Source organism: Hippoglossus hippoglossus, chromosome 17, assembly GCF_009819705.1.
Source record: "Hippoglossus hippoglossus isolate fHipHip1 chromosome 17, fHipHip1.pri, whole genome shotgun sequence".
Taxonomy (NCBI): domain Eukaryota; kingdom Metazoa; phylum Chordata; class Actinopteri; order Pleuronectiformes; family Pleuronectidae; genus Hippoglossus; species Hippoglossus hippoglossus.
The window spans coordinates 8,360,997-8,381,961 of NC_047167.1; the positions used below are offsets into that span (position 1 = coordinate 8,360,997).

Here is a 20,965-nt window from a genome sequence, read left to right on the forward strand (position 1 = left end):
TCCTCCCTTGCTAATCCCGGCTTCTGTGACCTCTGACCCCTGGCTGGCTGGCATCTTATGTAAGGAGCTGGTTGAGGAGAAGCACACGGGAGCAGCTCGTGGAGCGTTGTGCCAGGTTAGGTAAGCGTATTAACGGTTACTACCAGGATCCTCAAGGTGACAACAGCAGCTACAAATAGACCTCAGTAGTGAGAAGAGTGAACTGAACAAGTGATGAGACTCGATGACAGAGTCTGCTTCTGTTTCCTGGTTCCAGTATTTACTGCTTTGAAACTTGCTTACTTGGTTACTGCACGCTTAACATACAGTATGAAATAGATAGATAGAGAGAGAGAGAGAGAGAGAGAGAGAGAGAGAGAGAGAGATAGAAAAATAGATGGATAGATAGAGATATAAAGAGATAGATAGAGATAGATAGTGAGATTGAGATTGAGATACATAGAGAGATAGATAGATGGAATGAGAAAGGTGGAAAGATAGACTTAGAGATAGATAGAGAGATGGATGACTAGATGAATAGAATCCAGGGATTGTGATAGATAGACAGAGAAATAAATGCACTGATAGAGCTATAAAGAGATAGAGAGAAAGAGATAGATTGAGAGAAAGAGATATGGAGATAGAAAGATATAAAGAGAAAATATAAAAATATGGAAATTCAAATAGTGTGATAGTCTTATGTACGGTGTGTGGGTCTGTATCAGATCACAATCTGACATTTGACTCTCCTCACTGACATACAATCATCTCTTAGCATGGGAGCAGAGGACGAGATGATACACCATGACATGACCTCCACGGTAGAAACGTCTCTCTCCATACACACACCCACACAAACACAGACACACACACGAGCGCGCGCGCCAAAACACTATCCTCTAACTGCCCATTCCCCATCTGTCCTTTCTCTATCAGAGAGGGTGAGTCACTCAGCTCCAATGGCCCAAAACGCAGCCGTTATCAAAGCAGCTGAATAATCACACCACAGCCCTCATCGAAGCGTGTGCGCGGCCGTAACTCAGCTTCCTGCTGAAGTGTAACACGCTCCTTCATCATCGTTGGAATAGTTTGTCCTTTGCCTCTCTTTCTTCCAGGCTACAATGTGAGGCCTCCTCCTCCTTCCCCCAGCGTTGCTTGTGCGATGATTACAGCTGACAGCGTGCACTCTGCGCTGGAAAGACACACTGTTGTCCTCCAGCGTGACACAGTTTTAACAATAGAAACAACCTTGCAGGCCGAGGTTGTGTGGAGTCAATTTATTCCTCTCTTCCAGAGAAAGTAGTTTTTGTCTAACTGCTTCTTGGGAAAAACAAAACAATCCTGTCAGCCTTCAGAGTTTTTCCACAGAGCAAAATCCATCGAGTTTAAATTGGACAAACGAGCTCGTCTCGGCCTCCTCGTGTTCGTGGCTTCTAACTGCAGCCTCAGACCACATTATTTCAATGCGTCGGCTCAAGCTCAAGCGTCTCTTCGCTTGTGCTTTGGACGTGGTTATTTATCCCATGCAAAGCTTTCATGCAGGTTCCTGTGGGACGTCTCGCTCATCTTCATCTTCCATATCCTGCAGGCTGCCCCGAGGCTTGACTGTCGCTCCAGTCTTCTCCTCCATCAGTATGCCCCATTTATCCTTATCATTCACAAACCTCCATTATTACATTATTGACATTTAATAAAATCTTTCTGTATTAACACCATCTGAAATATGTATTAATGCATTGTGAACAACCTTAAAAATGGGCCTTTAAATTTTAGGAACACTTGTAAATAATCACATTTCAGGACATGAAATATCGGGCGGCTCAACACTTTCTTCTTTTCCAATAAATAAATCAGAATTCATTTAATTCCACCAAACTCAACCCTTTACAGTAAAGGTTACTCCACACAAACATGTTGAAGACTTTCCCCTCCTCATCATTGCACAGCCTGCATTGTCAAACTGCTTCTTCCCTTCTTTTGATGAAACATATTTTACACTTTACTACCACCTAGTGAGAAACCCTGGCAGGAGTGTGTATAGCAGCCCCTGTATATTCTTTCAATTGCTAAAGAGTAAACAAGACCAGCATCATAGCGCTGCTAGCAACACATTGTCCCTGTTCCTTTGAAACTTATAAAATAAATGTGTAGTTATTTGATTTCGCTCCAAATGAGGATGCTTTTCATGTTTCTTTTTGGTCTCAGAAACGTTTCCAAATCAAACAATTCAATGACTTTTATGTTCAACCTCCACAACACAAACAACAACAATATAAAAATATCTCCACCAAGACCCACATGTAAATTCACTAGATCCTGAATTTTGTTTGAATCTCCACTAAATATCAGTCCTCTAAACATGATTTCTTTCATCAAGATCCATGAATTATTTTTTGAATGAAAACATAACAAATTCTTGCCATGTTATTCCCTTGCGTGGCTGTTCCCTACAGTAGTAGAATATTTGGATTAAAGCACCTACAGATTACTTTTGGAGTCATTTCCCCAAGAAACCTGAGGCCTTTTTTATCAGGACTTTTATGTGTCACACATTCAAGGACAAAATCATGAGGTTCAGTTGCTACCTGAAATTCATGGAATCCTCTTTCCTCTGTTAGAATTTATTTTCCAGTTTATTATAGATTTCAGCGAAGGACTTAACACTCTCCTTTCCTTATTGGCTTTAAACTGCCTGACCGCCTATTTTTACACTGTTTATCTGCATGTGTGTGGGTGAATGTTGAGTGTTTTGCATTAATGTCACTTATCCTTTCTCCTCACTGCCCTGTAAAGCAACAAAAATATAAATAAAACTAACAAAAATCCTCAACTAACAGACACCAACACGGGGGATTCTGCAAATTAATTTGTTAATGTGAATCAAAGTGAATGTTTAGGTGCACTCTGATTAAAATGTAAGAGATTATTTAGCCAATTAATGTCCAGTATCATGTGAGACCTTGTGTAATATGCATTTGGCTGTGGAGGCAACTCGAGGCGAGCAGAGAGGTGCTAAGGCATCAGGGGACAGCAGCCATGTGACCATGGTTACAGGGATTGGTTTAGTGCAGATGTGACATCAGCAAGCCTCCCACTCCCTCCCTCCCTCCCTCCCTCCCTGCTCCCTCTCCCAGTCTTTCTCTGCCTCTCTCTCTCTCTCTCTCTCTCTCTCTCTCTCTCTCTCTGCCTCTCTCTGATTTTTTTTTTCTCCTTCTGCCTTTCCTCAGCATCCCCCCTCTCAGAGATGGCGTGTGTCGCTGCTGCTTCTCCTCGGTTGTCCGGGGCCTAACGCGCGCACACGGGAAGACAGAGAGGACCCCCCCCCCCCCCCTCCCTCCCCTCTACCCCCCGCTCCCCACCTTGCCACTGATCTGCTGCATATTCCTCGGGTGTCTCTTTTGCACTCGCGTCCTCCACCGCTGCCTCTGTCTCAGCCCTCCTCCCACAACCACCTCCTGGTGCGGGGTGGCCGGGAGTCGGGCCCTTGTGGGTGGAGGGAATCAGCATCGCGCTTGGCTGGGGGAGCTGTGCGGAATTAGCCATGCCCTGCCCAGGCTTCCTCTGACCGGCTGCGTTTCTCCGTCTTCTCTCCGCCTGCACACCGGAGGGCAGCGTAGGATGAGAATCGGCCAACATGATGCAAGGTGAATAATCTGGGCACTCCTGCTCCTCCTTTATGTCTCGTGATGTGTGCCCCTGCGTCCTCCCTCTGCCCTCTCGCGTCCTGCTGGGCCATTAAAGCCACTGATGTGGGATGTGATCTGCTGTGCTGAGTGGAACCACTAAGAGATGTGCATGAGCAGCGTGACCGTGTGTGTGCGTGTGTGACACATTTAGAGGAACTGTATTTGAGATGCAAGCGAAGGTGTGAGATGGGAGTGACATTTGCAGCCCTGGCTCGTGTTGTGTGTGTGTGTGTGTGTGTGTGTGTGTGTGTGTGTGTTTACACATGTGACTGTGCACATCTGTGTTTGCATGTGCAGATTACCCACCTATCTTTAGTTGTGCTCAGGCTGTGTCATATGCATGAGCGTCTGAGCAGAGATGAGGTCTGTCCCGGAAGCTACACTCATTCAATCCTCTGCTGCTGCTGCTGTCACTGTATAACAATATATAACAGGAACGGTCATCCTTAAACCTAGCACTATTGGTGTTGCATGAAGGATGACGTAGTTGACAGTAGTGGAATGCAGTTAAGGGAATTATAAACATAAGCTAGAGGAGCTACATCATAGATCTAACCCTGCATGACAGATGCTGGGCCTTTACCATCCATTAATGCCAATGTAATGGAAGGTGGCTATTATTAGCTAAAGGCCTGCAGTCAGCCTGCCTTCATATTGTACACAGATGTCACATGTTCACCACAGCCTTTGTTAGCATGCCTTGCTAATTACACAGTGAAGGCTGTCGGCTGTAGTTAGAGGCATGACAACATTTTTATTTGTATATTATAGCAATACTCACCTTCGTGTTGATGCAGCATGCAGGGTTATCAATATCATTAAATGCATTATCTCAGGAACATAGACTGATTGACGGGTAATACTTGATCATCAGACATGGCTGAAGTTAACTGTCTTGCACCACAGCAGCAGCTTAATTTGCAACATTAGATACAACAAATACATACATTTAACATCACATTACCTCCACAAGCTAGAATACATAGCTCTGCTAAGGCCCAACAGCTCCAATCAGACAGTTCAATCAAGCTGCACCACATTGCACCCTCTCAGAGATGTTACTCCAAAATCCATGAATTATTCCCTGTGAAATAAGTGAGTCTTTCTCACAAACAAAAAAACACCAAACAAATGTACAGGGGTGAAAAGAAAATACATCAAAAGACAGTTAATGGCCCTTCAACATACTTTTGATCTGGGATTAAGTTCCATATCTAATTCTAGGATTGACTGGTGCACAAAGGGCTTCAGTCTAACAATTAATATTCACTACTCAGAACATGAGTATAGTTAAAGACACTGTTATTGGACAGTTTTTACTTAAATAAGTATAGCATCAAAACAGTGTCAGACTAGTTTCCTTTCCTCTAGCCATCCTCCGGTTGCAGATAATATTTGGACTGCATGAAAATCTACTTGCCAAAAATTTTAATCTTGAGATAATTGATTCAACATATAAAATGAGCAACACGTGTACAGTGGATCATCTGAGCCGAGTGGAGTGGGTGGATATATCTTAGAAAAGGGCCCAGTTATGGCATAAACCACTGGAATACATTGGTACAAGCGATCCATAGGTGGAGGTGATGTGTTGTTTGTTAGTTTGACAACTATAAAAGTTCAGTTGGTAGTTTTACAGTGACATCAAGTTTCAAAGCATCAAAATTAAAACTAGAACAAAGTCAATGCAGAAAATGACATACTAAACTTACATGTGGCACAAAGGTACTCGCATTTCTTGGTGTAGCTTTAAACCAGTAGCTGAAGGAAATGGTTTACAGGCGAAGTTATGACATGTCGAGTCTGGACATTGTTCAGAACTAGCTGGGCCCTGCCTTGCTTCTCCCTCTCTTCTGTATTCTTGATTTCATATCCCCAGTCTGTCGCTGGCAGCTGAGACATGGTGTTGTCAGCGGACAGCATTTCTGTGGCGGATGTAAGTTGTGTAAATAGTGACAGGAGCTGAATTTTCACACCTTCGCACAATTGTCACCCAGCGTGGACGACTGACAGGTTGTCTGTTGTAGGAATTTTAAAAAAAATGGTGGAATTAATGCTTCTGGAGGAAGGACAGGTGCCACCAGCTCTTGAAGAAATCTTACATCAGTTACTAAGTTTTGTAGAGAGCTTTCAGCTGCACTCTCTGGTGATGAAAACCACAAGAGGCAGCTGAAAGAAATCCAGTAAGTGGACCTTGAGTAAGGATTTTTTTCACAGTTGAATGTCATGAATAGGATTATGTTTTGAAGCAGAATTGACACACAATGTTACTTAGGTCTGGAGTCAGTTTAAAGGTTTTATTAATATTATCATGCCTCTGCGCCGGCCACAGCCAGTGGTTGTTCGTCCGTCTGTCCGTACGTACGTCTCATTCCCGTGAATGCCTTGAGGGAAATTCCTCCAATTTTGTACAAATATTCACTTGGACTCAAGGATGAACTGACTAGATTTTGGTGGTCAAAGGTCAAAGGTCACAGTGACCTCACAAAGCACATATTTTGCCCCTGTGAGGGTGATATATCAGGAAGGTCACCTTGTCCTCACAAAGTATGTTTATGTTTGTCTTGAACATGACATCTTAAGATCAGCTCCAGGGAATGTCTTCAAATTTATTACAAATTTTCTCTTGGACTCAAAGATGAACTGATTAGATTTTGGTGCCTGGAGGTCAAAGTTCAAGGTCACAGTGACCTCATGTTACTCTGAATGTGACATATTAGGACTGCCCTCAGGGAATTTCATTAAATCTGGTACAATTCATTTGGACTCACTGATACATTGATCCGATTTCAGTGGTCAAAGGTTAAAGGTCCTGGTGGCTTCAAAAAAACTGTTTTGCGCCTCTTGAATGTGAAATCTCAAGACTGCTTGAGGGAATTTCTTCAACTTTTGATCAGTTGTCACTTGGACTCAAAGATAAAGTGATTATGTTTCAGTTGTCAAGGGTAAAGGTGACAGTGACCTTTATATGAATCTGGAAAACATGTATGTAGAAATATATTCACAGAAACTGCACTGGTTAGCGGAGTCAGACTTTACTAATTTTATATTTTACTATTTATCTGATAGGGACAGAGCTCGTTAATCAACAGACAAAATACTGTAATGAGCCAGAATGTCATATGTTGTCCCTATCAGCAGTGGGCTACTTACAAGGCAACCAGATATAAAACAAAATGTCCCATCTTCTGTAATTACAAATATCTTTGGGTAATTCATGTGCATTATGCATATCATCCAAACTAACTGTCTAACAAACCTATGATTTAAACACTACATCCAATAAAAACAGCAGATAACAAATTATTAAAATTTATATTCAAAAACTAGTTATTGTATTAATAAAGCAATTCAGAATTATCTCTCCAAATTGTCTCTTTTCCCAGTGACATCTGAAGATGGACCAAATAGAGATTTCAAAATCAGTCTAAGTAACCTTTTGAACAACTTGCATTTGTCTAAAACCATAATATATGCATTTGAAACCGTATTTGAAAAGATGAATGTTATTGTTATAGTGAAGAACGTTTACGGTGAAAAATGGTCTTCAGTGATGTCATCATATGCCATTTGCTGTGATGTTATCATGTTATCACTAAATAACCACTGTGGTCCCCATAAAAGGTTTCAAAGAAATTTCTCTCCAGGCCTTGTTTTTGTGAATTATCCAAACTCAGTAATACTAATTACATTGTAACTATGATCCATCTGTGTAATGAGTTGTCAGGCTCTCCTCTGGAAAACTTTATGAATGGATTACAAATCAAAAAGTTTTCCTCTGAAACACCTGAACTGTTTTGCAGTTCAGTGCCGCCAGTGACCAAAAGAAATGTGACCGTGCTGCTTGTGTTGCTTCTGGGTGTATATTATACATATAGATAAGCAGGATTGTTACTTATCAGAATTAAGATTCATTCTCTATTTGTATACACACAAACCATGCAGGGTAGACACATGACTCACTGTACAGAGCTGTCTCCACTGATGCAGGAATAATCTGTGCTATTGAGCAGCTCAGCGATCTACTAATACATCACAGGCTCTGACACGTCCTTTAGTACTCGGGAGAGATTCCTCTCAAGTGAATGAGCCACAGTGCACTGACTTCACTTGTTATAGTTATTAGGATTTCAACACAAGCATGTTGATTCACCAAATCAATGTCTCTATATTTACTATGAAAACATTTAGGACTGGTCTCTATGTAGTCACAAATCATAAATAAGCTATCAAACAATTAGTTCCAGTTTAAAACACATCCAACTGATGAGGAACTGAGCTGCCTCTGTCGAGCAATGTTCATCCAACCAACTGTCCATCACATGTGATTGCTCTGTTGCTCTCATATGGATGTGAGAATCAACTGTGCTCGCTGCTCGTCTAAAACACTGTTATGTAAACCTGTCAGTTATCTATTTGGGGCAAAACCTGCAGCACAGCCAATTCATGCAAAAGAAAAATAGGAATAAATGGTGCTCAAATTGTGGGTTTGACCCGGGTCTTTCTGTTCGGAGTTTGCCCAGAGACATGCAGACTGGGGTTAGGTTCATTGGCGACTCTTATTTGATGGTAGATTTGAATGGGAACATGAGGTGTTGTCTGTCCCTGTATGGTGGCCCGGCCATAACGGTGGTGACCTGTCCAGGCTGTACTCCGCCTCCCAACCCATGGTCAGCTGGGATTCACCCCAGCTCCCCTGCAACCCTCAGAGGATAGGCGGTATAGATGATGGATGGATGGATGGGTGATCCTCAAATTATTTAATTTGCCATTAACAGAGTTACATGGTCGTCTTTTTTGTGATGTCTGCCATTTAACTGTATTATCGTTTGGGGACATGTTTAAGTTCATCAATACCTTTGACCAGATAAAATCAGGAGGTTTATCAATGTGAGTTCATCCATTAGGCTTCACAATGTCTCAAAAAACACTTTAATGATGACTGAGATATCTTAACAGCTATTTGAAGAGGGACCATGAAGTTTTCAATAAACATTCATGGTCCCAAGAGGATGACTCCTCCTTATGCTCCTGCGACTTGTTGTCTAGTGCCACAAGCTGGTAAACTTCTTATCATGAGAAAGGCTCTCTGCTCAACTGTGCATCTGTTTCATGTTAATTAGTAATATTTAGCTTGTTAGCTTATATGGCAAATATGCTAACCCTAAACATTAGTATATTGTTATTGTGAATATATTATCGTGCTAATGTGGGGTCAAAGCCTCACAGAACAGGTAGCTTAGCTGGCTGTAATGTGTTAATGTACACTTGAAATCCCTTCCAGAGTTCATGGTGTGCTTCATTTGATTGGCTAATTGTCTCTAGGTCTAGTAATAGATTAATTGAATAAAAGTTTGTTTTGATTTCTATTAATTGAACATTATAGCTCTGCACACACTGAGTTGTGTTTCATTCCCCTCATTTGTCTGGATGTCAGTGCTGCAGGGGTGTTGGCACCCAGTCTGGCTGACGGGCCGCTGTAGCAGATCTCTCCCCACCCTCCCTCGAATCTCGCTAATGAAGTGGACGGATTGATCAACCTTTGCTCGTGTTTTCTTTTCCACTTTATATAGTCAGGGAGGGGACACTTAAGGGAATTGCTCGGTCTGCATTGCCTCATTTTACGTGGAGGCTCCTCTCAGCTGGCAGGATGTTTGTGTCCCAAACGGATGCATTCATTTATATCACCACGCTGATTGCTCTATTTCCTGCTCAATCCTGCTGTTACAGTGCATCATCACCCTGTTACCTGTCTCCCTTTTGCTTTCAGGTGCTTTTAAAAGACGAGGCAGTGAGCTTATGTTCAGGCTTTAAACTGTTCAAATAACTCTTGATGATATTTTTGTTCCTCTCCCTCTCGATAGGACTGAAAAACCGAACCAGGAAAGCCCTGCTGGGTCTTCGAAAGAAAGACAAAGACACAGACACAACGTGAGTTTGCTCCGAAAACACAATTTACATGCAAAGTCTTATGTAAATACATAAGACTGGTTTTCCAACCCAAATACTGAGCACTGACTAAAATGTGTCTGTAGCAGTCTATAGTATTGAAAACTGTCAACTACCGAAAAGTTGACATTGAATGTTTGGTCAGATGCGCATTTCTTTTTTTTTTATATATTTTTTTCTCATTTGCTGATTTCGGAGTTTATTCAGTAACTTATACAGCTGCTTGTGTTCAGATATTTAACATTTGAGACTCTTTTGAAACTGGTACTTAAACTCAAGGATCATATTGTACAATAATACAATAATAAGAAATTCATGGTGTATAACGAAAACATTTCTCCCCCCCCCCCTCGTCACCTCAAACAGGAGCTCACCTGACAAAGAAGGGGCTGGAAGTGGAAAGAAGGTAAATGCATGTTCATTTTTTAAATTCTTGAAGGATTTCCTCTCTTCTTCCTCTCTTTTATCCAGACATACTAGAATTGAATGGGTTCTTCCTCGGGTCAGACCCCACCCCTCGGTTTAGTAGTTTCTTAGTAATCCTGTTGACTGACAGACAAACTAATAGCAAGGAAAACATAACCCCCCCTTGGCGAAGGTAATCACAGCTCAAATGCCTCATTGCACAGGAAAACTGCACAAATGTACAACAAGAATCTTCACACAAAATTGAGAAAGTCAGGCTGTAAATTATAGAAAAGGTTTGGGTAATAATTTACCCATTAGCTTTTGATTTCTCTTCTAAATTAGTTTGTTAACCAGTGATATTGTTTGATACTTAATCACTTAATAGTTGCCAGAGCTCATGATTAACCAAATGAGACTCTTTTTTGTAAAGATTGTAATGTGTTTATACATTACCCCTTTACTTAAATGTAAAATTATATAAAATCTGTTGTTCCTATTTTGTTAATAGAAAAAGGCCAATGGGGCTCCCAATGGTTTCTATGGGGAGATTGACTGGGACAGATATGTGAGTATTATCCTCCTACTCATTGTTGTGTTTGCTCCCCTTCTTTCTGATGTCATGCAGAGACTCTGCAGCTTTATGCATTAAATATATGTTGTGCTGTTGCAATCAGTGTCATGTAACACTGGGTTTAAAATTACTGAGTAAACCGTGCAAATAGAGCGATAGCTGCATATTCTGTCAGTCAGCAGGAGCTTCAGCCAGGAAGTTGAGTGTCTCAGGAAAGACATCTGTGAAATATGATCCACATTTAAATACAGAGCTGATCAAAGGACGATTGTTTAGCAGTGCGTCTGTTAAATGTTTGTCTCTTTTCTCCTCCTCTCTGTCGCAGGCCTCTCCTGATGTGGACGAGGAGGGATTCAGCCTCCGGCCCGGTGACGAGGGCGATGATATCCTTTCAGCGACGGGTAGAAGCAGTGGCAGGAGCAGAGTCGAGACACTTCTGCAAAACTATCGACCTATTTGGCTGACTGACTCATTGGTGGAGTGCTCAGTATTAAATAGGCCAAATCAATGGTTCCTCCCTCTCTTGCCACGTTGCATGTGTGTCCCTGCAGTGGCAAAACATTTTGTTATAGTTATATTATATTTGGATTGACATTTCAGTTATCCCGGAGCCACAGTTCTTATTAACAACTGTCCCACAGTTCACTGGTATCTTTCGCTCCCGCAGGTGTCAGCAGCTGTATATTTGAATTAGATTCACAGAGGGCTGGCGCTGTGACACTACCCCTGAGCAGGATGATTTAACCGAAGGTGTCGTTTAGCAGCAGATGGAGACACGGAGCAGATGTCTCACTCCTGAGCTGCAGCGTTGCTCTGCGCATGACTGAGACAAATTTCTATATTTTTAAAGGGTTTGTTAACTTTAAATGCTCCAAAAGATTGAATTAGTCTCCATCTCTCCTATAGCATTAAGCACTATTCTGTTTTGTCCTTGACGAGCGTTCCACTTGCTTCCAAAGCAAAGCACTTTTTCTCCTCCAGCGACTCTGAAGACGATGACGAAAGCAGGAAAAAGTTCAAAATCAAGATCAAGCCGCTGGTGTCGGACAGTGCCAAGTGTGTCCCTCCGTCTATGGACGAGCTAAAAGCCTCAGTGGGAGGCCTGGCCCTCTCTCCGTCTCTGGTGAGCGCTGCTGATCAGAACTCCTGTTCTACTATAATATACTAAAGGGCACAAAACACGTACACATACTGCAGCTTAGTGTCTTTTAACCATGAACTGTGTATGATGATGGACGATGTTTCTCCACTTCCTCCCACTATCCAGAAATAAAAGCAAAATATCCTGGAGTGGTGGTAGCAAGGTCCCACCAATACTCATGTTCGACCAACTGCGTTTCAGTCTCAGCTGTCAATCATGATGTCAAATAACTAATTAAAACCAAACTGATGAGAAAAATGAGCACTGGAACATCAGTGTGATAAAAACCAACCAAAAATGCAAAACAATGTGCTTTGACTTTTTAGTTTTGTCCATGTCCCTTACATTAACGTGGAGGAGGTGGGATTTGTGACCTATACTGCAAGCAGCTACCAGGGGGCGATCATACCACTCTGGCTTGTCTTTAAGGGGTGTAGTCATGTCAGCCATCTTTGTGTACAGAATGTCTGGTATATCTTTAACTTTCTTTCCGTGTTTGTCTTTTTTCTGCCGGTTGTGCCGTGGTCTCGTAGAAGAGAAGTCCGGTAAGCCTGTCACACATTTTCATCGTTGTATCACCCCCGAGAGAGAGAGTGCATGGCATGAGCTCACTTAACAGAAATGCTCGATAAAGTGTGCCCCCCCCCCCCCCGTGATAATTCACTTACAAATGGCTTCCCCTCTTTTTTCCGCATGCCCTCACCCTCAGTGTTTGTGCCCTTTGTTTTAGGCCCTGAATTAAAAATCCCATCTTTTTTGTTGATTCATTTTTTTTCTGTCTAGCAAAAGCTTTACTTGAACCTGTCTGGCAAAGCGTGTGTATAACATAATGCAGAGTTATCATAACACAAACACACACATTAGCTCCAAACCTATTGATTTGCTCTAAGTGGAGCTCACATGCTACTGCCAGTGTGCGGCTCAATGCGTGTTGGTCTCATAAGACAACGCCGACAGTTGTCCTCGTGATCTCCAGGGTGTTATTCAGGCTTTGCGGTGAAAGTAAAGACGTGCGTTGTGTGCAGTTTAAGTTGGTGTCCACTTGACTGATTTGTCACTCACTCTCTGACCCAGGTCTGTTCTCTCTTCCTTTTTGCTGGTCTCAGAGACGCAGCCCGGTGAGTTCATCGCTCCATCTGCTGGCTGTTTGGAGGCAAGCAGCCCGAAATGCAGCTTTTCTGATCTCTGCTGCTTGACCTGTTCTGAACTGTGCAGAATTGAAAAAGCATACACTAAAAACTCAGCTTAGACAATGTAGTGTTGGTTTTATGTATTTTTCTATGCAAATAGAAGTTAAAATATCTGTGAGGACTGTATCTTACACTTTTTCTCTGTGTTTTCTCACTTAAAAAGCAATACATCACAGTAGAAGTAGAAGAATAAAATATCTATAATATATAGAGTATTACAATACACATATTTTTACTCTTCATTATCTGTATGCTTACGTTGTCCTTTGTTTTGTATTGTGCTTTTCAGGGGCAGATAAAAAGAAATTTGTCCTGTAAGTACAGCAGTTTGAACACTGCCCCCCCCCCCCCAACCTTAGTTTTATAGTGCATATTTGGTCAAATAAAGGAATAACAGACTAACAGCTGAGTTTTTCATTTTCTTTTTCTTTCTCTTAGGTGAGGAGATTGCCAGACCGAGACGCTCCACCCCGACTCCAAGTCCTGCGCCTGAGATGCCAAGGTCTGTGATTAGCGCACCACTCACCAAACCAAAATAAAACAGGAAGTTAATCCTAATCAGCAAAAACTGACAATCATGATGAGGTTGTCAAACAATCAAAACAATATGATGTGCTATCTAATGACTTTTCTAAAAGATATGATAAATAACTAACAGTTTAATTCTCACTTAAAAGGTGCATTGGTTTAATTTGATAAGGCAACTTTTTTAATACGGTAATGGAAGACGGCGTGTACAGAAATATATATATTTTTTTTACTTTAATTTACCAATAAACCAAAGTAAACAATCTGAACCAAGCTTTCCCCTTGAGATAAACAAACAGAGTTACTTATTTATAATCTCCTTGTGTTTCTCCTTCTGCAGTGACAGGCTATCACAGAACGTTCCCTCTTTCTATGGGCTGCCTTCAGAGACCAAATATGCCAGATATGATGGTCCGTCCCTTGTCAATAGTAAATTACTCTATATTTTACTCTAACAAATACAGCTACTGAGGGGATGCTGATTGTTTTTTTTGTCATCACAGTGGTTCCTGCTGATATGTGGGTAGAATCAAGACCACGCTCAGACTCTCCACTGGGCATAAGTTTCCCAACAGGAGGTCAGTTTAATTTTACAAGGAGCTATATCCGTACATAGTTAAAAATGATGTCATCTATAATCTATAACTGACCTGTCATCCTTGTTGCAGCTCCTCCTCCTCTTCCTCCTAAAAACATTCCATCAAGAAGTCATTATGGTTATCCGTCAGAATCGGCTGGTGAGTTCTGCTTTACTTGTTTATCGGCCATACAGTTAAATCCCATGAGTTTAGATATAACGCTCCTTCACTCTAACTGCAGCTGATCTACCCAATGGGAGAGCTGCTCACAGTTCTGCCCCCATCTACCTGAACGTCCTGTCCCCCGCCTCTTACCGAGGCTCCCCGGGCCCTGACATCGACGACGTGTTCGGCCCCGTCGACAGCCCTCAAACCAGTGAGGAAGCAGTGTCACCCAGATGGGTTACCTTCACTGATGACAGACCCCCGCCCCCCGATGAACCCGCTCCCCCTCCGCCGCCGGACTCTCCTGCCCCAGACACGCCCTCGTCCACCCCCTCCACGCCCTGCCTCTCACCCGGACCGCCGCCAGACGAGCCCCCGCCTTCACCCCCACCTTTTTCTCCCGGGTCTCCTCCTCCTTTCACGCCACCGGAATCGCCCCCCTCCATTGTGCTCGGACCTCCTCCTCCGGATGAGCCGGCGCCTCCCCTGCCACCTGACTTCTCGCCCTCTAAATCGCCCCCCGTCTGCCTGGATGAGGAGGCGCTCGACGAAGAGGTGCTGCTGTTTGCAGCGTACTCATCCTCCCGTGCTCCCATCAGCCCCGTGCCCCCTCTGCCAGCCGAGAGGAGGTCTCCTCGGATAGGAGTCACTTCTCCCCTGGTCCTGGGGGGCGCTGGAGGAAAAAGAACCCCAGAGGGTGCTTACCTGAGAGATGATATCCCAGACTTTGTGGGCTCACCCAGAGAGCTGACGCCGAGCTTCAGGGGAACGCCGCCTCCTCTCCCCCCAACCACCTACAGGTCTATCATGTCTTCCCCCGGGCCGTACTCAGGCAGCGGTAAGTACTCACATCACTTTCTACATTTCAGAACTGTCAGTTATCTGATTATACTGAATATGAACTTAGTGAACAAAAGCCAAGCTAAAGTGTCTTGCTTTGTTTTGAAAAGATGAGAGTGCTGCTTCCATCGGTGAAACCAAACAATCGCATAGAGCTGCCCGAGAAGTATTTCCTCTTTGTGATCTGTTTACGTTTTGTCTGTAGTTTAAATGTGATCTGATCGAGCTACAGAACTTCATCATGTAATGAGCATCAGTGACTTTTTATCCTTAGTTTCTCAGCAACACTGATAAGAAATATAAATCTGACCCGTTGTTATTATGTAGGACTCGTTCTTGAAAGCAGTTTGATATCCTGCAGAGACTAAATTAAATCATAATATTATATAGGCAGCCACCTTGGTTTGATTCTTGATGGTTACATGACATCATTAGTTGGTGCAGTCTATTAGAAATAATGATTTTTTGAAAATGTTCTAAGTGATATTACACTTAATTAAATTATAGTTTGATAAAAATGTAAAGATCACCAGTAAAAAAAACACTCCTTTCGAAGTAAGAGTTGCTTGTTAATGTAACCATGCTAAGTGATTTATTACATTACAAAATTACATTATCTTCCAGGGAGTCTAATAAAGGAACTTCCTCTAGTTCACTTCTTCTATTAAGACTTGAGCTACAGTAATGCAGACTTAAGCATAACTTTGTGATATAATGTAATTCCAGCTACTTTTATTGACAGTAGATAATGTTAAAAATTACTATAAAAACACTTATTACACTACTTACAAATTTACTTTTATGCTAACTTTAGCTATAATCTATCTGATACCGGTTGACTGCCTACCACTGTGGAGGGGGAAAATAATCAACAGTATACCAGACAAACTAAGTGAAAATGACATGAGCTGAGGCGTTGGAGCTCATGTTAAATAAAACCCTCTCATTGTGATCTGAAGCCAGTGCTAACCACAGACACTGGTGTGTGCCACAGGCCCCTCGTCTCCAGCTCGTCCTGCCACGCCCCAGTCCCGAGGCAGCCCAGTTCCTCCGCCACCTCCCCCTCGACCGTCCTCGAGACCAAAGCTGCCCCCTGGGAAACCAATCACAGACCTGGTACAGATGAAGTGTCCTTTCATTTCTCTGTCTCTGTCTCCTTTTGCTGTTGTGACCTTTGACACAACATCTCATTGTGATGTTTAAATGAAACAGGTTAATTCATTCTGTATGAGTCTTCCTTGAGACAGCAGATTCTCAGTTTGTCTTTCCGTCTCCAGTCTCGACCCTTCAGTCCGCCGGTTTCGGGCAGCCCCCCTCCTTTCGCACCCCTGGCCCGGTCAGAGAGCTCTTCCTCCATCTCCTCCATTACCTCACAGAGTGCAGCATCCACTCCGACCTTAGGGAGGGACCTCAACATGTCCACCACAGGTATCATTTTTCCTCAGTGTCACATCTCCTTTGTGTGAGTCCATGTTGTCAGTCGCTCATCATTGTGTCCTTGCCTCACGGTCTTGTCCCTCTCCATGATTCTCTCCTCCTCATGTCTCTTCTCTCTCAGAGGCCTCACAGCCTCTGGTATGGTTTGACCATGGCAGGTTTTATTTAGCTTTTGAAGGTGAGTTGAGCCACAATGCTCCGGTAGTCACATCAGTGCATGTACTGAAATCACCTGCCGTATTTCTACCTGCCGTCTTGCTCATGTTCACTGAGCCCAAATATTGCTTCCCACCCCCCCGTGTCTTGCTCACTCACATAGAATCCAGATTCAATATGGAGGGTTTAGTTCTGCTTTTAAATGTGTGCTTGATTGTTTATACTCCCCTATTGTCTGTGTGTGACCCATGGCTAAACGTCTGTGCAAATATGGAACAACCCAAAGGAAGAAATGTGGTTTATGTTTCGATTTAATTTTAAATGAACCTTTTTGTGTGTTTTCTTCAGGATGCTCCAGAGGACCCAGTCCACTCACCATGGGACCCCAGGACACTCTGCCAGTGGCTGCTGCCTTCACAGAAACCATCAATGCCTACTTTAAAGGCGCTGATCCCAGCAAGTAAGCCTGGATTTCCTTTTTTTGTACAGTGTGACATTACCGATTGTTTTGGAGGTTTTCTGGAAGCTGGTGAAAGGAGAACTCAGGAAGCAGCTGATGTCTTATGCAGAAGAGTTTAATGTAGACTTGATGCATCAAGGAGACCAGAAGGTGGAACAATATACAAGACACTACAATGTACTGTTGGTTGGTCCTTTACCTATAACCTGACCTTGGGTATGTCTTGGACGGAACAGGCCCCCCTCTCCCAATGGTGTACAGATGTTATACACACTATATACATAACATATAGTGGCATATACAGTAATGTGTGAGAACGGTAAAAAATTCCTCAAAACCGATGCACGAGCCAATTTATACAGTTTATAATGTTTTCATAGGTAGAAAGGTCTTGCATTTGTTTCATAATATATATATAAGATTTAAAAAAGTTTAGAAGAGACTGAGGAGAAACTTTTACAAACCGATAAAGTGGAAACATCTCTGGTGGCTGCCCTGCACAGTTTGTTCTACACTTTTTGATCCCTTGTGTATTATTGTTCAGTGCAATGTCTGTGTTCAGCCTTATCTCTCTCCCACTGGTCCAGATGTGTTGTGAAGATCACAGGGGAGATGGTGCTCTCTTTCCCTGCGGGCATCACCCGGCATTTTTCAAGCCACCCGACTCAGCCCATCCTCACCTTTAGCATCAGCAGCTACAACAGACTGGAGCAGGTCCTCCCCAATCCACAGCTGCTCTGCTGGTAGGAACTGTATCCAAGCACACAGAAAACTACTTTTTCGTTGTTAAAGAACTGGAAAAAAAGAATAACTGGCCTTTATGTTATTATGAATAATGGATAATATACAGCCAGTATCTAACTAGTGATTGTCTGAATCAAACATGTTTGTCTCATCCTTTAGTGATACCACGACAGAGAGTGTCGACACCAAGGAGTTCTGGGTAAATATGCCAAACTTGATGAGCCATCTGAAAAAAGTGGCCGAACAGAAGCCTCAGGCAACTTACTACAACGTGGATATGATCAAATATCAGGTACCTGTCTATCTACCGGTTCTATCTGTTGTATTTATCCATCCAGCCCCTTGAATCTACCTTTGTAAATTCCCTTGCCATCCATCCATCTATCTCGCTGTCCTGTGTTTCTGTGTGTGTCAGGTGTCAGCAGATGGGATCCAGTCCACACCTCTGAATTTGGCATTGAGCTGGCGAGGCGACGCCACCAACACAGACCTTAGAATAGACTACAAATACAACAATGAGGCCTTGGCTGCTCCTGTGCCACTACACAACATTCACTTTCTGGTACCTGTGGATGGAGGCACAGCCAAACTCCAGGCCATGATCCCGCCTGCCATCTGGTGAGGATCGCTGATATTTGTGATTTTAATTAAACAAGGAAAGGAGATGAATACGCTGCTTAGACCTCCTTCATTTCCTGCAGTATAGTTTTTGTTGTTATATTGTGTATATTGCATCCTTCTTACTGTGCAATAAACTTAACTTAGATCTGGTTTGACAGGGTAGAGTAGGGAGGCGAGGCGTTGCACTATTTCCTACCCCTACATTGAAGGCAAATTGTACATACATGTAGCTGCATGTTGTTTGTTTAGCTTCAGTGGGCATTTAAAAGACAATAAAAATATATAGATTGTGGACCTAAAACCTTGTATGTTTAAACACTATGTATTGTTTTTCTCTATTAGCATGGAATTGGACCCAATTTCTCTTTGTGTAAATGAATATCAGACAATTTGTCTTCTGTAACTGAACACCTATTTTCTCTTATAGGAATCCAGAGCAGCAGACGATACAGTGGAAGATCCCCAGCCTCTCTCATAGATCTGACAATGGAGGTGGGTGTTTGTATATGTATATGTTGTCACTGAATACAAAAGCTGGGAAAAAAAGCTCCTGCACACTATCCAACTTGTAATTAGTGATTTCTTTTGCTGCTAATGCTCAGTACGACAGCTAAAATATAAATTTCAGTCTGAAGCTCTTTGTTTTGCTGGAGGTTTATTAGTTTGTGACAGTCTTCTCCCCTCAGTTGGTCAAGATCCTGACTCACCACTTGTCGCTCATCTTGACAAGCTGCCCAATTTGAAACACCCTCCATTCATGATTTCATGGATTAATGAATATATTAAAGTGTATGCTTTTATTCTACAAAATGTACTTATTACATATATTGGTTTTTTTTTTACATTAAATTGTCGTACCCATGATAAGATCTGCTTTAGAATGACTAATGTGAGTATGTTTGTTTGAGTCAAAGGCTGTGTGGAAATGGGTTCGTGGTCAGGGGAGGAGAAGTTCTTTATGACTCATTTTCTACTAAAGTGAGAAAATGTAATCATTTAATTTGGGGGGGGGTGGGACAGTCATGTGCACCAGTGTGATTAAACTGGTGCGTTACAACTCGAAAAGGTAGATAATCAGTAGCATTCTCATCTCAGCTCTTTTTCCTGCAGGAGTAGGGGCTCTCCTGGGCCGGTTCCAGATGAGAGAGGGTCACTGTAAACCGTCCCAGCTGGCGGTGCAGTTTACCAGTGAGGGCAGCACTCTGTCAGGGTGCGACATCCAGCTGGTTGGCACTGGTTACCGGCTATCACTGGTCAAGAAGAGATTTGCTGCAGGTCAGTCTGAGTGTCAGAAATGTGTGTGTTACCTTTATTTTTATGTTAATGACTTAGATTTCTGACTTGTTTCATTTCGCTCCACAGGGAAATATTTGGCGGATAATTAGTGGACCTGTTTGTGAAAGGGATCCAAGAGAATCAATGGCTTTTGACTGTGACGACAATGGACCCATCTCATGTTTAGTGTGTTTCAAACTTTATCTTTAGCAGCCATTGGAATGAATGGTTGAGATTAAACAGACCACAACACAGGTACATGATATTTGACCTTATGACATCATATTCAGTAGACCAACTGCTGCTGAGTTTATGCAAGTAAACACAAATCCTTAGTTCTGTGTACGTGGAAATCTTCAAGGGTTTCACAGAGTTCAGTACAGAGAAAACATGATTTGTTATTGTTGACATAATTGTGGATTCATGCAGCGATCCAGCCTTATTCATTTCAATTCCTTTTGTCTAACTGGTTGTCATTGCAAAATGCACTGTAAAAGATAATGTGAATAGATTATATAATATAAAAACAATCTTAAACAAGGTGGAAAAGAATGGAAATGTAAAAAAAAAAAAAGTAGTATAAGATTACTTTGCAGTTATATTACAATAAGTTATAGGTTACATCGTAATATCTGATTTACACTGCCACCCCAATCTGATTTTTTTTTTTCACCATGTGTGAAAAATCTTTAGTCGTCCAAACAGAGATTTTGTTTCTGTCGAGATGAGCATTTGAAATGTCACAGCCCATCCGGCAGTCTTGCAATTAAAGGTGATTGGTCGCGTCACAGTTCAGAATGACCTGCAGCACATGTTACCTTTTGAAAGGGAATTATATTTGGACATTTTGAGCACTGAAAAAACATTGTTAGCAAGTACATAAATGATATTTGTAAATAAATTGTCATCAAGAAAAGAATAATTTGAATTAAGCATCTAAAATTCTGTGGCAAAACTTTGCCTTTTCTCAAATTGAATTTCAAGCTTTTAAATTCAACTTTAAATTTGCTACAGTCAATATTTAAATATTGATGATCGCATATGTATTTTTATGTGAAAGGGGCTGCTTGTATGGTTTACATCCTGCTAGTATAATTCAGTCCATAGCAGGCGGCTGTTTTCAGCCCAAAAGCAGTGATATACCTACATTACGCTACCTGCCCATTACTAAACCACAGAAAGACAAAGTTAGCCGGTGAACATAGTGGAGCATTTAATCTGCTGTATTGAGCTTAAC

At 42.2% G+C, this 20,965-nt stretch overlaps 1 protein-coding gene across 7 annotated transcripts; it reads left to right on the forward strand.

Moving 5' to 3' along the window:
* The first annotated feature begins 3,165 nt into the window (after nt 1-3,165).
* On the forward strand, nt 3,166-20,660 carry LOC117778151 (SH3-containing GRB2-like protein 3-interacting protein 1). Of its 7 annotated transcripts, none has more exons than XM_034613459.1 (24): nt 3,166-3,623; nt 9,530-9,596; nt 9,981-10,020; nt 10,531-10,587; nt 10,919-10,976; nt 11,541-11,716; nt 12,268-12,279; nt 12,841-12,852; nt 13,214-13,238; nt 13,363-13,426; nt 13,793-13,863; nt 13,956-14,030; nt 14,121-14,189; nt 14,272-15,033; nt 16,030-16,151; nt 16,313-16,463; nt 16,594-16,650; nt 16,977-17,088; nt 17,676-17,831; nt 17,992-18,124; nt 18,248-18,450; nt 18,881-18,945; nt 19,549-19,728; nt 19,816-20,660. In XM_034613459.1, the coding sequence occupies exons 1-24, from the start codon at nt 3,614-3,616 to the stop codon at nt 19,836-19,838; spliced, it is 2,700 nt and encodes an 899-aa protein (XP_034469350.1). In that variant the 5' UTR covers nt 3,166-3,613; the 3' UTR covers nt 19,839-20,660. The 7 variants fall into 7 exon arrangements, with proteins under 7 accessions (XP_034469350.1, XP_034469351.1, XP_034469352.1 ...); XM_034613460.1 differs by having other exon boundaries at nt 3,207-3,623; nt 19,564-19,728; XM_034613461.1 differs by having other exon boundaries at nt 3,207-3,623; nt 19,570-19,728.
* Nucleotides 20,661-20,965: the final 305 nt, after the last annotated feature.

What these genes read in the sequence shown, in the direction of transcription:
- LOC117778151 (XM_034613459.1), top strand. An exon ending in GACAAAGACACAGACACAAC is followed by an intron (nt 9,597 to 9,980) that starts GTGAGTTTGCTC and finishes CACCTCAAACAG; the next exon opens with GAGCTCACCTGACAAAGAAG. An exon ending in TGGATATGATCAAATATCAG is followed by an intron (nt 18,125 to 18,247) that starts GTACCTGTCTAT and finishes TGTGTGTGTCAG; the next exon opens with GTGTCAGCAGATGGGATCCA.